The sequence below is a fragment of the Argiope bruennichi genome, chromosome 6 (genome assembly GCF_947563725.1).
Source record: "Argiope bruennichi chromosome 6, qqArgBrue1.1, whole genome shotgun sequence".
NCBI classification, from domain to species: domain Eukaryota; kingdom Metazoa; phylum Arthropoda; class Arachnida; order Araneae; family Araneidae; genus Argiope; species Argiope bruennichi.
The window spans coordinates 114,708,355-114,724,829 of NC_079156.1; the positions used below are offsets into that span (position 1 = coordinate 114,708,355).

At 32.7% G+C, this 16,475-nt stretch overlaps 1 protein-coding gene across 1 annotated transcript in view; it reads left to right on the forward strand.

Annotated features, from left to right (window-relative positions):
• Window positions 1-9,507: 9,507 nt before the first annotated feature.
• Window positions 9,508-16,475, forward strand: part of LOC129971915 (PE-PGRS family protein PE_PGRS33-like) — a 122,642-nt gene continuing 115,674 nt past the window's right edge. Inside the window, exon 1 of the mRNA XM_056085893.1 lies at window positions 9,508-9,625. Within this exon, the coding sequence (XP_055941868.1) occupies window positions 9,508-9,625 (118 nt within the window). The remainder of the gene's footprint in view (window positions 9,626-16,475) is intronic.

Consider the following 16,475-nt stretch of genomic DNA (forward strand, 5'->3'; position numbering starts at 1 on the left):
GTATGGCAGTCGAACTATCGGATTCTTCCATCCTCAAGATCATTGATTTCTAATGCAGCGAAGTAAGGACTTCCATTATCACTCACAGGATTCTTCCATCCTCAACATCATTAGTTTTCTAATGCAGCAATATAAGGACTTCCATTATCACCCACAAGATTCTTCCATCCTCAAAATAATTATTTTTCTAATGCAGAAAAATAAGGACTTCCATTATCACCCATAAGATTCTTCCATCCTCAACATAATTATTTTTCTAATGCAGAAAATAAGGACTTCTATTATCATCCACATGATTCTTCAATCCTCAAGATCAATAGTTTCTAATTCAGCAATATAAGGGCTTCCATTATCAACCACATGATTCTTCAATCCCAAAAATATTTGGTTTCTAATGCAGCAATATAAGTACTTTCATTATCATCCACATGATTCTTCAATCCTCAAGATAATTGGTTTCTAATACAGCAATATAAGGGCTTCCATTGTCATTCACGTGATTCTTCAATCCTCAAGATCAATAGTTTCTTATGCAGCAATATAAGGGCTTCCATTATCATCCCCATGATTCTTCAATCCTCAAGATCAATAGTTTCTAATGCAGCAATATAAGGGCTTCCATTATCATCCACATGATTCTTCAATCCTAAAAATCTTTGGTTTCTAATGCAGCAAAATAAGGACTTCCATTATCATCCACATGAGTCTTCTATCATCTAGATCAATGGTTCATAATGCAACAAAATAAGGACTTCCACTATCATCCATTAAGATGAGATTTTTGGCAATTGCACGTCTAGACACTTTACATCGGACGGAAGAACCACACTCTATATATTACAGAATCCATAATTGCATGAATGGAAATAAATATATCAACACGACTATTCAAAATAATATCTTCTAGCATAAAACGTTCTCGAGATTTTTATGTAATTCAGACGAGGAATTTTAAAAACGATTCATTTTCTTATATAGTTCGTATTCACATAATAACTGGAATGCCTTTCCGAAATTTTCTCGCGTACTCTAGTAAATTCTTTACTCCTCTCCGCTCCCCCACACATAAAATTATGAATGTTGGGTAAGACTTCGAATACTTTGAATGAATTTGGTCAAAGAAGTTGCGATATATAAATCTTTGGTGTGAATTCTGCATTTTTACTGATTCTATCGAAATAATACATATTTTGTTTTATTTTCAGACTCTCAGACACCAAAATCTGACACGGAACAACAATTGTAATCATAAAATAATATAGCGAATTACATTGATTTTGTTAAGTCACTGCTTTTATGAATTATTGAGTTTATACACACGCAGAACCATAAAACACCAGACGAAAAATTGCTTCACATATTTGGCTCAAAATTTGATAAAAATATACGTTTTTGGAAGTTAAATCCACGTACCAAATTTTATTTACCTAGCTCTTTTCGTTTTGTAATAATCGAATTCTCTTGTACTCGAATAGGCAGATAAATAGAATTCCTCGAAATGGATTTTACTCAAAATTTTGTAGAAATCTACAAATGTGGTCGTAGGTCCATAAGCCAAATTTTATTTATCTATCTCAAAGCGTTCCAGAGTTATTAAGTTTACAGTCTTACTGCCAACATTATTTTTCTGGCTGAAAACATGAAGATTCGTCAAAATATCTAGTTCAAATTTTTTAATAATCGCAATACTTTTTTTGTATTTTCAATACAAGATAATAAAAGAAACCTGTGGAACTTTGTAAGACAGTTAATTTTTTTTTTCCAATTTTGTACACATTCATTATTTTAGTTCCATTTTTTTTTAAATAGTCTCAAATAAAGAATTTCATGATTAAAATCCTTAATATATATATAAAAATGTAACTTCCTAATTTTAGTGCTCTCACTTCTAAGATCTTTCTTTCAAACCTTTTACCTGTTTTATTTTCTCCTAACTGAAAAACATAAAATACTTCTGTAGAAAGGAGAGCCAAAAAACATTTATAATGAAAATGCGGAATCTTAACGATGGTGCACCAATTACGATTTCTCTTTACCACGTCAGATGAGAACCTTTATCTTATCAGTCCTAGTTAATGGAAAACAAATCATAATTTTATTTACAAACAACTGTTTTTTAAATCCATTGTCAATAGTTGTATAACTGCATATCGCTACAGTGAGTTTAAAGACTGTTTTTACTACGATATCTTTTGCCAGTAGATAGTAATTAATGTTCTTGTAAGTTTGAATCTTTCCTGTTTATCAGCACCTGTTTTATCACTTTTGTCATACAGGTTTTTAAACAGATAGCACAGAACATTACCTACTCTCATGTGCTTAGATCAGTTTCTATTCAGCATTCATTCTACCTATCATATACCTTTCTTATCATGCATCAAATTCCTTTAAACTCATGCGAAAATTTGGTGAATTTAATACTATAGTCTTTAAAAGTTGAGTTTAAAAATGTGGTTTGTAATCTCTTCTACAACGTGCTAAAAAAACGAGAGTGCTAAAAAACCACGTGCTAAAAAAACGAGAGTGCTAAAAAACGAGAGTGCTAAAAAAACGAGAGTGCTAAAAACGAGAGTGTTAAAAAAACGAGAGTGCTAAAAAAACGAGAGTGCAATAATTTTCAGACCTGCAAAGGGAAGATAATGCCATTAGATGCAAGTATAATCTTCAACTACAAGTGTACATACTTTTTTTGCACTTCACTTAGTAAAATGAATGTAAACACCTTTTGGTGATTGTTACTTTTAATTTCCTCACTAGTCTTTGTAAACATATTTTGAAATACACACATATATGTAATGTTTTTCGAATCCTGTCGGCTAAATAATATGTAACATAATTTTGGTTGAAGCAGAAGGCAGATTTGAAAACATAGACGAGACGTTGTATTTTTAATTCTCTTTAATATCCATCTCGGGAAAGCAATTTATTTACAAGCAGATGCAGTGCGACACAAAAGCAGAAGTAACAAGGAAGGAAAAAGGCAAAAAAGGGCCGAAACAAATGATCACTAGTTTTATATAAGATGGGTTTTCCGGCCACGCGCCGATGGAATACATATGCTGACCTTTGACACCTTTTCAAGGGCACCGAAACTATCACTTTTTCTTGATACGTAATACTGATGGCGCATTATTTTTACAAGGGAATTAATTAAACCGAAAGTGGAATTGGATCACGAAATAAGAGAATATTTTAGAATGAAGTTACAATGGGCTAAATTAAGATAAAGTTTTGGAAATTAATTTGGATTAAATTAAGAGTTTAAAATATCATTACATATATATATATATATATAGACATTCATCTGTATATAATAATTGTTATATTTGTATATCTTTTACACAATCATACAGATCTAGTTCGATCTTAATGAAATTTGATATGAGCATGTTCTTTACGTCCAGATATATTTTACAATCTACATCTATAATGTTACATCTGTACAAGGGCAAAATTTTACTAATCTAGCTTTTTGCGTCTTGTAGAAATCGAATTCACGTGCATTCGAATAGCAAGACAGATTCCTTGTGATTGCGTTTCGTTCAAAATTTGTTAGAAATTATTATTTGTTTAAAATTTGGGCGCAAGTCCATGCATCTAATGTCAAATATCTAGCTCAAAGTGTTTTTGAGTTATCGTTTTCATTGACAGATAGACATAATGCCGAAAATATGTTTTTCAGGCTCAGAGAGGTCTGAAACGTGGAGATTCGTAAAGCTCGACTTTTAGACAATTACAATATTTTCTCTAAGATTTGTTTAAAAGAAAATAGAAAACCAAGTCAATATGCGCATTTCCTCTGCATTCCGTTGTACCTTTGGCCGAGCAAAGCTATATGCGATGAAGGATAAGAAAGTAAACATTTGAGAAATAACGATGTCAAGATATTGTCCGAGATTCAGTATTTGTATGACTCATTTCAGTATCAACTCAAATTTTTCTTTTGATAAAATGAACGGGAGATTAAGTCCAGTATGAAACTGAAACCATTGCATATAGAAAAATCTTAAAAATGAAATTCTTAGCAATAGTTTAATAAAATCAGTTATGCTGTATAACCTTAAACCGTCTACTCCGACTCACAGTGAGACACACGGAAAAAATCTGAATGACCGGAATATCATTCAAATGCTGCAACTGTCTCGGATGGCAGTTGCCGCAACAGCATCACTGGCGATAACTGTGATTCAGTCCTAAGGACCATCACCTGCCATGGTACAGCCTTCCCGTTGGGAAATACATCCCATCATCGATGGGAGGAGCCAGACCCACAAATTTTTCTGTACCCATCAGAATAGCGAGAATCAACCACCATGCCGGAAGCTTCTCATCCTCATTTACGAAGTGCCCCTAGAGGGTAATTAGGATGTATAACCTAACCTAAACTAAAACTGGCTACACAGACCCACCGGATTGCACATGGGAAAATCTGAATGACCAGACCACCACACCAGCAGCACTGGTGGGAATATGGTTGAGTCCTATGGGCAATCACCAGTTGTGGTACAACACTTCCCTTGGGAAGTATGTTCCGTCATTGATGAGAGGAGTCAGATCCCTACATTTTCTGGGCCCAATAGGGTGGCGAAAACCAACAACCCTGCCGGAAGCTTCTCATCCTTATTGACGAGGTGCCCCCCAGGGGGTATTTAGGATGTATAACCTAACCTAAACCAAAACTGTCTACTCCGACCCACCGGATAGGCCCACGGAAAAATCTAAATGACCAGACCGAAGCAACAACAACTTTGGAGGAACTCCGGTTCAGTGCTAAGGGTCATCACTGGCCACGGTATAATCCTTCCCTAAGGAAATGCGTTCTGTCATCGATGGCAGGAGTCATATCCCCAGCTTTTTCTGTAACCACATGGGTACAGAAAACCAACCACAATGCAGGAAGCGTCTAAGTTGCGGCGGTCCCGTGATATATAAAGAATAAGCTTAAATAGGTCCGCAAGCTTTAAACTCAAACGAACTCAAAGTTTAAAGCTAAAATATATACAGCATTTTTAATCTTGCCACTGAGTTTTATGTCCTAGAAAGCATTCTGTGGTTCATCACAATCACATGTCTATTTTTAAATGATGTCTGATGAAGATAAGAATTGCGTGCTCTTTCGAATTTCGCAGATAATCCTTTCATATCGTATGCATATCATTATTTTTCAGCTGTTTAAGTGAATTACACCCTAAATTTGCATTTATTCTAAAAAAAAATCTATTTATACAATTTGAAGTGAAAATGTGTTTAAAAGAACACTGGATGTTTGACATACTTATAAAAGTTCAAATCGTGAACACTGACTTAATTTCTTACTGATAATTAGACCGATGATTATTTCATAGAAGAAATATGAAACATTCATCCCTTATTGAAATTCATATGTTGAAATAACAAATACTGTAACTTAAACTAGATTTTGTCATTGCAGAATTTTAATTTTGGAATTCGTGAAATCACGAGTTCCAGATTCAGAAATGAACTGTCATCTGCATTAAAGTTCAAAAATTGCATAATAAATTAATAATTTTTCATCATACATTTATAAAAGTGTAGGAGAGAGAGAAATGCGATTATTGCAATGATAAGCATACTTAATTGATAGGTTATTTATTTGCATGTATTTGAAACGTAATGTTGCAGAGGATGCAAGGAAGTTTAAAAACACGTGCAATTAGTGCGCGTAGTGCAAAACAACTGACATCCAGCGGGACCTGTCACCCCAAAACTTTCTTGCATATTTTCTAAAAATCCCAGTGAAGATCTTGCATGGCATCGGTGTATAATAGTTATGAAATACAAACCTTTGAGGTGAAAATAGCGTTTGTACTGTATTTATCGTGCCAATCTTGGCGATCAATTCTCTGGTATATAGATAATAGCATTCGAAAATCGAATTTATGTTCTTAGACGCTTTTTCTCAAAATGATTCAAACAAAAATTTGACACAAAGCTACATTTGCAGTCACAAAATCCCTTATCAAATTTGATATATTTATGCCATTGCGCCTTTAAACTATCGATTTTACACATAATACAGTACAGACCTACATACTATCAATCCAATCTTTGATTTGGTTCAAAATTTGCAAGGTGCCTAGACTATAGATGCTAATTCTGTGCATTGAATTTTATCTATCTAACTCTCTTCGTTTCGTAGTTATTGTACTGACTTATTTTCGAATAGCCGGACAGACAGACTTCCTCTGAATAGAGTTTGTTCAAAATTTTATAAAAATCTACTAATTTGGTTTTAAACCTGTGCACCAAATTTCATTCGTCTCAAGCGGTTTTGAGTTATCTTTGTCAAAGACAGACAGATAGACAGACTGGCATTTTCTAAAATTGTGTTTTCAGAACTCAGGTTTAAAACATGGAGATTCGTCAAATATCGAGTTCGTATTTTTTGACAGTTACTATACTTTCTCTATACTGCGTATACGAAAAAGCAAAAACACGAAAAGTTAAATTTCCGTACATTTGTTGCATATGAAAGTGATATTGTACAGATAAATTAAATAAACGTGCCAGAACGTCTTTAAAGGATTTAAAATAATCAGAAAATTAGAAGAAAGGATTCAGTGTGTAGCCGAAAAGTTTGGAATCGAAAAAAGTGTTGTTTCATGCGCTCAAAGAAGTTCCTAGGTCCAGACTTTGAGTTTATTACGATAATGCATAACCCTACTGGTGTTTTGCTCTTCGGGAATTCCTAAAAAAAAAAGGACGATTTCTGTCTAATGATTTAGGTATCCTACTAACGTGCTTGGGATATTTTGTTTATACATCTATTGATGCGATCGTACCTTTCGCGGAGGAGCAGAAAGCTGAGACAAATATTCAATGAAGATTGGGAACTCTTCCTCAAAAGTTGCTAGACAAGATTGCTTTGAATATGAAAAAACAGAGTCATGCAACTCTTGTCTTTAGGTGATGTCGTATCCATCATTAAGCAGCGTTTGTTTATTATTATTCTTCATTCAGACACTCTATCACCATCATTCAGTCAATAAAGACTTTTGTTTCGTTTTGTTCCCTAATATATGCACGATATTCATTTTTTGACTAAATATTTTCGCACTTTAAATACTATATTATGAGTCCGTATTATTATGAATTTCTCATTTTCCAACAGAGTTCTTTTTTTAATTGCAACAAAAACAATTTAGTTTAGCAAGTTTAAGTTTTAGAGATGAGTACATATTGAGAGCATTAAATAAGTATGAACTTTGGCCTATTGGTGTTATGCAGATGTTTAGGAAATAAGTTGTTAAATCTGGAGTTGTCCAATTAATTTAATAGGGGTTCAGGGTTACAGGATTAATCTTCAACAGTTGCCAAGTAGCAATCTTTATTCATAAGCAAAAAAATTGAATGGAAAGGTTTTACCTACATTCCAAGAAAATTTGAAAAAAAAAAGTCAAAAACATCCCTTACCATCACTTCTTTGTTTAAGATAGAAAACCAAGTCTCAACATTAAAGCCCTTCTAGGAAAATAACACTCTGACATTTTATACAGACAGTCCTAAAATTGGAATGAGAGCAAGATGCTCCTATTGCAAAATTAGAAACGGCATTTTAATCCTACAATGAAGAGGAAAACTGAATAAATTCCATACAGTATTGCTAGGTCTGAAAAAGGCAATAATTCGAACAAACAAAGGAAAATCAAAAATTAAATTCTGTATAGACATTTTCTCGAAGATATTGACCGTATAAAGCCGCTGTCCCAGGACCAGAGGATCTTCACAGATGTGGTCATAAAACTGTCACCCTTCCTTCGTATTGCCACCCCAGTCTGTGGAGGCGGACCCACTACCGGAGAAATCTTCATACGGCACGCGTTCCCCTTTCAACCGCTCAAAACAAACTGACCCTCAGTTTCTTTGGCCCTAACCACTCATAGCCCAAACAGATTCTCCGGCTCTTTGATGTTTGTCCATTTACCGACATTTTGCGGGAAGCTCACCGACGTCTACAGGCGTACCACAGGCGACGGGGGAGTGTGGTCCCCCAGTGGGTCGGATGTCAGATTTATGACCAAATCCGTGAGGTGGCAGATCGTTGGACCGCCTCTTAAGATCTTCGTTTCCCTCATTAACTCGTTCAAGATATCCAATCCCTTCTCACCCAAAATCCGAATATTCTCTTAGGGTGAATTAAAGCATATTTTGGTTATATGGTTAAGTTGATAGTCTCTCAAAAGCAGCCATCATCGAAGGTGTATTAATGGAAGTTCTAAAATCTCGGTGTTAGCTTAAACCACGGCTTCAGGAAATATTTATAAAAAAAAATTGGCAAATCCTTTGGGATAATGGAAATATCGGCCGATTTGCTTATAAATCCTCATAACAATCACACTAAGCCCCTCTCGTTACAGCTGTGATATCCTGTTTGCCACAGGTTGACCGTTTCTATTTATCAGATGGTTGTCAACCAGATGGATTCCAGATGATTAATGTTTTAACTGATCTCCCGCCCTGTGAAACAAGGCTATCTCCGAATCATGGTACAGCTGCAGGCCTGGTGACATGCCTGCCCTGGACTGGAAAGATGAATGAGGGTGAAGTTGGTTACTTCGCCTCGTCAATAGCAGGATGAGGGGGAGATGAAGTTCCTCCAAAGGGTCTACATCCCTCCATGTGGTAGGATAGCGTTTTTACTAATCAGATTACAACTTCTGGCTTTATGAAGAACTGAGTGTACCTTCGATTTTTACCAAATTTGGTCCCTTTAGTCTTCTGGGGACATTCAGAAAAACTTCACCGTAGCTAGAAAATCTTTGGTATAAAAGAGACCTTAGTAATACATCATCAAGAGACGATTCATAAACGTAATGAAATTTTTAACCCGAAACTGGAGGTATGAATTTTCTCACGCAGCCAGAGACATGAAGTCAAAATGACACCATTCCTGTTTTTCTTTTTGTCTTTTGTAAACAGTATTGGAATTTATTTTGGAAAACATATTACATTCTGGAAATCATGTAATTACCAAAAGTATTAAAAATGTTAAATAATATTAAATGTTGGGATGATGTTATAAGAAAAGCCAAAACAATTTTTTAATAAGTGTCTACAAGATGAGGCAAAGAAACTCGGACAAAGTAAGTACATCATAGAATAGAACTAATTTCTTTTTAATTTGTGTCAATTTCATTTTGTCTAACATTTCAATTAAAAGATATTTTATAAAGCATCTTTTAGTTGCGTATTGTTTTTTGGATTTTTTACAATATACTGCAAAAGATTTGAGATTTCAGAGTTTAGGCAAAGAAACCGACAGTGGGTAACCGTTTTTTTGCTTAATGTGTTCTCGGCAAACGGTGTCTGATGTTATCTGCCATTTTAAAGAACTTGGAAAAATGAAGTCCAGGAGTTGAACGAAAATGTACGGTGAACACTTTCAGTAGCCGTAAGTTTATCAAAATGCGAGTTCAATAAAGATTTAAGGATTCTCTGAGAAAGATCGCTCGTGAACTGGGAATAAGAAACTGATCAGTGCGACAAATGGCAAAAACAGAGCTTGGGTTCAAGCCTTACCAGTTCCAAAAAGTTCAACTTCTCACTGAAGAAAATATACTCGTGCAGCTCCAAAGATGCCGAACACTTTTGAGACGGGTCACAAGTCAGCGTTGGGAGAGATTTCTTTTCACTAATGAGACGTTCTTTACCATCCAACAAACTCATAGCACTTAGAACCACATGATTTAGTCTGTAGACGTTTCCAGCACTTCAGAAAATGCTAAACATCGCCAACATTCAAAGTCGATCATGGTCTAAGGCGGAATTTGCCCAACTCTTGTTTTGTGTGGATGAGGGCATTAAAATAAATCAAAAAGTGTAACAGCGGGACATTCTAGAAGCTGTTGTACTTCCGTAGGCCAAAACGCACTTCGGCAATGACAAGTGGGAGTTTCCACAAGACTCCGTACCAGATCGCAAGGCTTAAAAGACAGAAAAGTGGTGCAAGACGCATTTTCCGGATGTGATATCATCTGAAGAACGGACACAATACTCGCCGAATCTCAATCCCATGATTAAAGTGTATGGTCCGTTTTTGAGTGTAGGTCTTGCTCTAAACTACACAAAAGTTTGGACTGTCTAAAGCAATGGCTTCGGAGGGGATGGTATAGATTAAAGGTAAAAGACTTGCGGATCATTGCTGCAAATTTCGATTAACGTTTGCGCCTTTGCATCACTGTAAAAAACGGCCACTTTGAAATCATTTAAAATTATTTATTAGTAAAAGTCTACTATCATTATTATTTGATATATTTTTTTTATTTATTTTTAACAAAATTATATTAAAAATTGTTTGCCGCAGTTTTTCTGCCGCACCCTGTACTTCGTTTAGATACTATAGAATTACACTAATGTTAATAACTGATAGAATTGAACAAACAAAAATGATGAATACAATATTTTAAGAATATTTCTTTAATTTTTGCATTATTCTAATTAAAAGCAGTTTCAGAGACGTGCAGTTTCAGCTCACGTGTTCATATTTAGACTTTTGTCAACATACTGCTTAAAGACCAAACTGAATGTACAGAGGAGATGAGGAGATGATTTCATTCAAGGACAAAATAACACGTGATAATCAGAACTAATGAACAACGTTGAGTCATTTTAACTCCCGTCTACAATTACGGGTTAATTGATAATGAAAAATTATAAGTATTAGAATAATCTCATAGAATTTTTCAAACAATTGTTTCATATTTTCCGTATTTTATTCGCAGAACATTCTTAATTCTTTTTCAATGTCTGATTTTTTATATAATGCTTTTTCTCTGAGCTTTGTATTCCTGATACAACGCAGTATTTCTTGTTTTACTTTGAAAGAGATTATAAAATCCTTCCACCCTTCGCTCATATTGTACATTATTAAATTTATTCATATTGTATTCTTGTACTCCATTCGTTACTCATTATAACTTTTATCATTGTTGTCAATTTTTATTTAACGCTTTTTCTCTGAGTTTTGAATTCCTTATACAACGCAGTATTTCTTGTTTTAATTTGCAAGAGATTAAGAAATATTTCAACTTCTTTCGCTCATATTGTACATTATTAAGTTTATTCATATTATATTCTTGTACTCCATTCGTTACTCATTATAACTTTTATCATTGTTGTCAATTTTTATTTAACGCTTTTTCTCTGAGTTTTGAATTCCTTATACAACGCAGTATTTCTTGTTTTAATTTACAAGAGATTAAGAAATATTTCAACTTCTTTCGGTCATATTGTACATTATTAAGTTTATTCATATTATATTCTTGTACTCCATTCGTTACTCATTATAACTTTTATCATTGTTGTCAATTTTTATTTAACGCTTTTTCTCTGAGTTTTGAATTCCTTATACAACGTAGTATTTCTTGTTTTAATTTGCAAGAGATTAAGAAATATTTCAACTTCTTTCGCTCATATTGTACATTATTAAGTTTATTCATATTATATTCTTGTACTCCATTCGTTACTCATTATAACTTTTATCATTGTTGTCAATTTTTATTTAACGCTTTTTCTCTGAGCTTTGAATTCCTTATACAACACAGTATTTCTTGTTTTAATTTGCAAGAGATTAAGAAATATTTCAACTTCTTTCGCTCATATTGTACATTATTAAGTTTATTCATATTATATTCTTGTACTCCATTCGTTACTCATTATAACTTTTATCATTGTTGTCAATTTTTATTTAACGCTTTTTCTCTGAGCTTTGAATTCCTTATACAACACAGTATTTCTTGTTTTAATTTGCAAGAGATTAAGAAATATTTCAACTTCTTTCGCTCATATTGTACATTATTAAGTTTATTCATATTATATTCTTGTACTCCATTCGTTACTCATTATAACTTTTATCATTGTTGTCAATTTTTATTTAACGCTTTTTCTCTGAGCTTTGAATTCCTTATACAACACAGTATTTCTTGTTTTAATTTGCAAGAGATTAAGAAATATTTCAACTTCTTTCGCTCATATTGTACATTATTAAGTTTATTCATATTATATTCTTGTACTCCATTCGTTACTCATTATAACTTTTATCATTGTTGTCAATTTTTATTTAACGCTTTTTCTCTGAGCTTTGAATTCCTTATACAACACAGTATTTCTTGTTTTAATTTGCAAGAGATTATGAAATATTTCAACTTTTCGCTCATATTGTACATTATTTAGTCATATAGTATTCTCGTACTCCATTCGTTATTCATAATAACTTTTATAATTGTTGTCAATTTTATGCGTAATCTCATTTTTGTCATTTGCATAAGTCTCTGCAATAGATTGCAGTATCAGTTTTAAAAAATAAAATCCATCTGTATCTGTATGAAACCGAATAGGGGTTACATGAGCTATAGAAACAAAGGTAAGATGCGGTATGTTGATGTTAAGATTTGACAGATAATATATCATACTTGCTACCATCAACAAATATCATTGTGGGAAAGAAAACATAAAATTTCGTAACAAAGATGTTATTATTTTAATGTTAAAATATTAATAATAAATAAACATATTCATAAATGCTTGATTACTTATAATGGTGCATCGGTGCACAGTTTCCAGAAGTAATGGTAACGAATATTTGAGAAATAGTAGGTAATAAATCATATCTACAAAACATCACTATTATAATCCTTTTTAGAAAGAATGTGACGAAAATCAAGCCTAGTCAGAAAATAATCCAAAATTACATTATAGATTTATTCACTGTTTAGAAAAGTACTTAATAATGAGAGCAATCGTTTTCGCTTATCAAAGGAAATAAATTTCTTATAATTATCGATATCGATTCTTATGATCATCGATTATATTCCTTATATTTCTTTCATATTTGATTGATGAAAAATCATTGGCTTTCACTTTAACTCTTTTTTTTAATTTCTCTTTTCCTCGACCAAATGGAATTAAAATTTGGCAGGAAGATTACAGATATGGTTATAAAACTGACAAATTCTTACATTTTAGATGCTTAAATTGTCTGCAAAATTTTATCTAAATAACTCTTTTTGTAGTGATACAATGCACTTGAACCCAAATAGATTGGCAGATAGCCTTCTATGGATTTCAGAGGAAATATCTATCAAAGTTTGTCAGAAATCTACAGATTCGGACAAAGCTCCTAACACCTGGCGTCATACATCTAATTCAATGCGTATTTGAGTTAACGTCTTTAAACACAGACAGACATAATGACGAAAATGTATTTTTCAAACTTAGGGAGTTCTAAAATGTGGAGATTCATCAAAACCTCGAATTGGAATTTTTGACGATTACAATACTTTCTCTATATTCATGTATGAGAAAGTAAGAAAAAAAAAGTAAAAAAAAAAATTGCAGCATAACAAGCAATTAAACATTTGTTGCCGAAATTTTTTGTCAAATGATCCTGAGATTAGAATGTTTGAGTCAATTAGAGTTAAAAATTTTAATTGTGTCTATCAGCTATGGTAACTTCAAACAGTTTGGTTTTGGTTTTGTGTGTTTTACTGGCGCAAGAGCCATATTTGGCTATACTGCGCCAATAAAATGGTATAAGTATAAAATTTATTAAAATACACCCATTTATTTAATTAGCACAGACATATAATAAAGAAAAATTCCCCCAAAAAAATGATGTGCAAATAGTTTTAACATCGTAAAATTTAAAAACTATGATACATGAGATTTTGATGCAATGATGAAACGATTAAATACACAGAAAGGAATGTTCAACGCAAAAGGAATAATTAAAAAGTCTATATACAAGTTAAAAAGTCAATAGCTTTTAAGAATTTAAAAATATTTGGGTGGTATCTTTCACCCACTAAGTCCTGCAATGTTGAAGACAAGGTAAAAAAAAAAAAAACGAGCACGGTAGGAATTAAAGACAGGACATTCAATCAAGATATGCCGAACAGTAATATTAACTTGACAGCTGTTGCACATAGGCGCATTTTCCCCAAATACGAGATGTTTGTGGGTAAAGCGCGTATGTCCTATACGGAGACGTGTCAATTTAACATCCATCTCACGTATAGGATGAACAGGCCAAGGAACAATATCCGCTTTTATAAAATGTAATTTATTTTCAGTCTGCCGATCCCATGACTTTTGCCAGGTAGAAGAGAAGTGATGGGAAATGAACCTTTTAATATCATAAAAGGGGAGGCCTATGCTCAAAAAAGTCAATGCAGATTTTGCAACCAAGGCTGCCTTCTCATTTCCCGAGATGCCGACATGACTCGGAACTCAACAGAAAAGGACTTGAGTAACTTCAAACTTTATTGCACAGAAGTAAAAATGCAACATAACAAACAACTGAACATTAGTTGCCAAAAGTTTTCGTCAAATGGTACTGATATCAGACGAATTCAGTCCATAAGAATTAAACATTTTAATTATGTCTTTCAACATCGATAACTTTAAACTGTATTACACCAAAGTAAAAGTTTAACATAAGAAGCAACTGAATATTTGTTGCCACGAGGTTTTGTCAAATGTTCCTGAGATCAAACAAATTGAGCTCATTATGATTAAACATTTCGTTTATATTTTTCAGCAAAGATAACTTTAAACTTTATTACACAAAAGTAAAAAAGATGTTGGTAAATATATTTTTAAAGGTGCCGAAATTTGCAAAGATTAATAATTAACTGATCAAGAAAAAGGTTTGTTCTTAATTTTGTGTGCGCAATATAAGAGAAATCGCAATATCGAATATTAAAATATTCGAAATGTTTTAAACGAAAATAAATCATTTGTAAAATGGGATACTGCATAAGAAAAAATAAGTGATGATTCCAAAGGAAATCGAAATTTTCGAATTCTTCCTGTCTGTGGAAAATCCTTGATTCACCTGCAGAATAGAATTAGCAATTCTAAGTATTGCTCGTTAGATGGACGGAAGCAACTTTATCATCTAGACCATTCCGTATGGAAATCGAGCGCTGAAGTGACAAAGGATTAGTGAATTGATTGAATTATATCATGAATAGTGCTATAAAAACCTTTCACTTCGACATAAGCCAGTTTGTATCAAGATGATCACGCCGAAATTATTTTCTCTATTTGTTCTGCTCATCTTGTTGAGTTGCTTTGCAGCTCAAAATACAGGTAAAGATTTTAAGGCATACATTATGTCTATATATTTAACAGAAGGGAAACAATTTATAACTTGTGTTCTGAGATCTCAAGATTTTCTACATTGTATGATTGCTATTTTACTGCAAATGTTTCCTTTAAAATTTATATATCAATATATGTGTTCTGAACTATGAATTGAACTTCCAACTTATTCATTTGAAATATTAGTAAATTGTTTTAGTTATTACTGATTTTTACATGACTAATACACAATATGAAAATTAATGTTTATGATTTATCTTAAATATTTATTCTAGACTGAATGAAGGAAAGGAAATTCATTTATATTCAATGAAAACAAAATTTACGAATTACGTTGGTATTGGACGTATTGCCTATGTCTAAGTCAAAATGTAAAACAATTATTTTTCTAATGCCAGTTCAAAATTTAAAAAAAAATAGAAAATATATTTATCCGAGAGATAAAGATATAAAAAAATAATCGAATTGTCTTTGAATTCTAGTTTTAAAAAAAGTCAAGTTTCCACCTTTTAATTTTACTCATTTTGCGCTTTGTACATTGGCTTATAGTCAGTTTCTCACTAGTTTTATTTATGTTCAAAAATAAAAGGATCTGCCAATTGTTTAACATGAAGATATTATTCAAAATACGATCATTAATACCTAAAAAGCTTTTACGTTGGAAATTTTAAACGAATTCTGAAGGTTTGTAATTTAACAGAAAGACGATTTGTATAATTTGCAGTGAACATTCTATTATCCCCTTTACATACGAATTTTCTTGACTTCCTAGCAAAATGGCGCCTCTTATTAGAATCATTTATTATTATTTAATTCCTATAATAATGTAAAATAAATTTCAGATATCCAAGAATTTGAGACCTTCATATGTTAACTTACTTATTAATTAAATTACTTTGAATTTGAAATTGCTTATTTCGCATTTTAAATATCTTCACTTAATTACAGATTCAAAAATGAAAATTCAATAATTAGATGTGTGAATCAGATTCGTCATTGTATGCGAAGTGGTTAATAATTATAGAGAAACACAAATTTCTGTGCCTCATTGGGCAGTTAATCAATTGAAATGTTTCAGAATTTTGTAACTGCAACCACAAGAAATCCACTTAATCCTACTTTTGCTTACGTGGTAATGGGAATGGCAATCAGTGTCGTGGCACCATTCTGCCGAGAACTTTAGTTGTGTCCTAGCTGCCATTATCGGCTACAAAGCAATTTCTCTCGTCGGTATGGATGTATTAAACCCTACATCATTACTTTACTCACCAAAGTAGTGATTATCAACTGACGCATCAGAAGTTTCTCATCCTTTTTTTTTGAGGTGTTCCAAATTTTTTTAAGAATAGTAA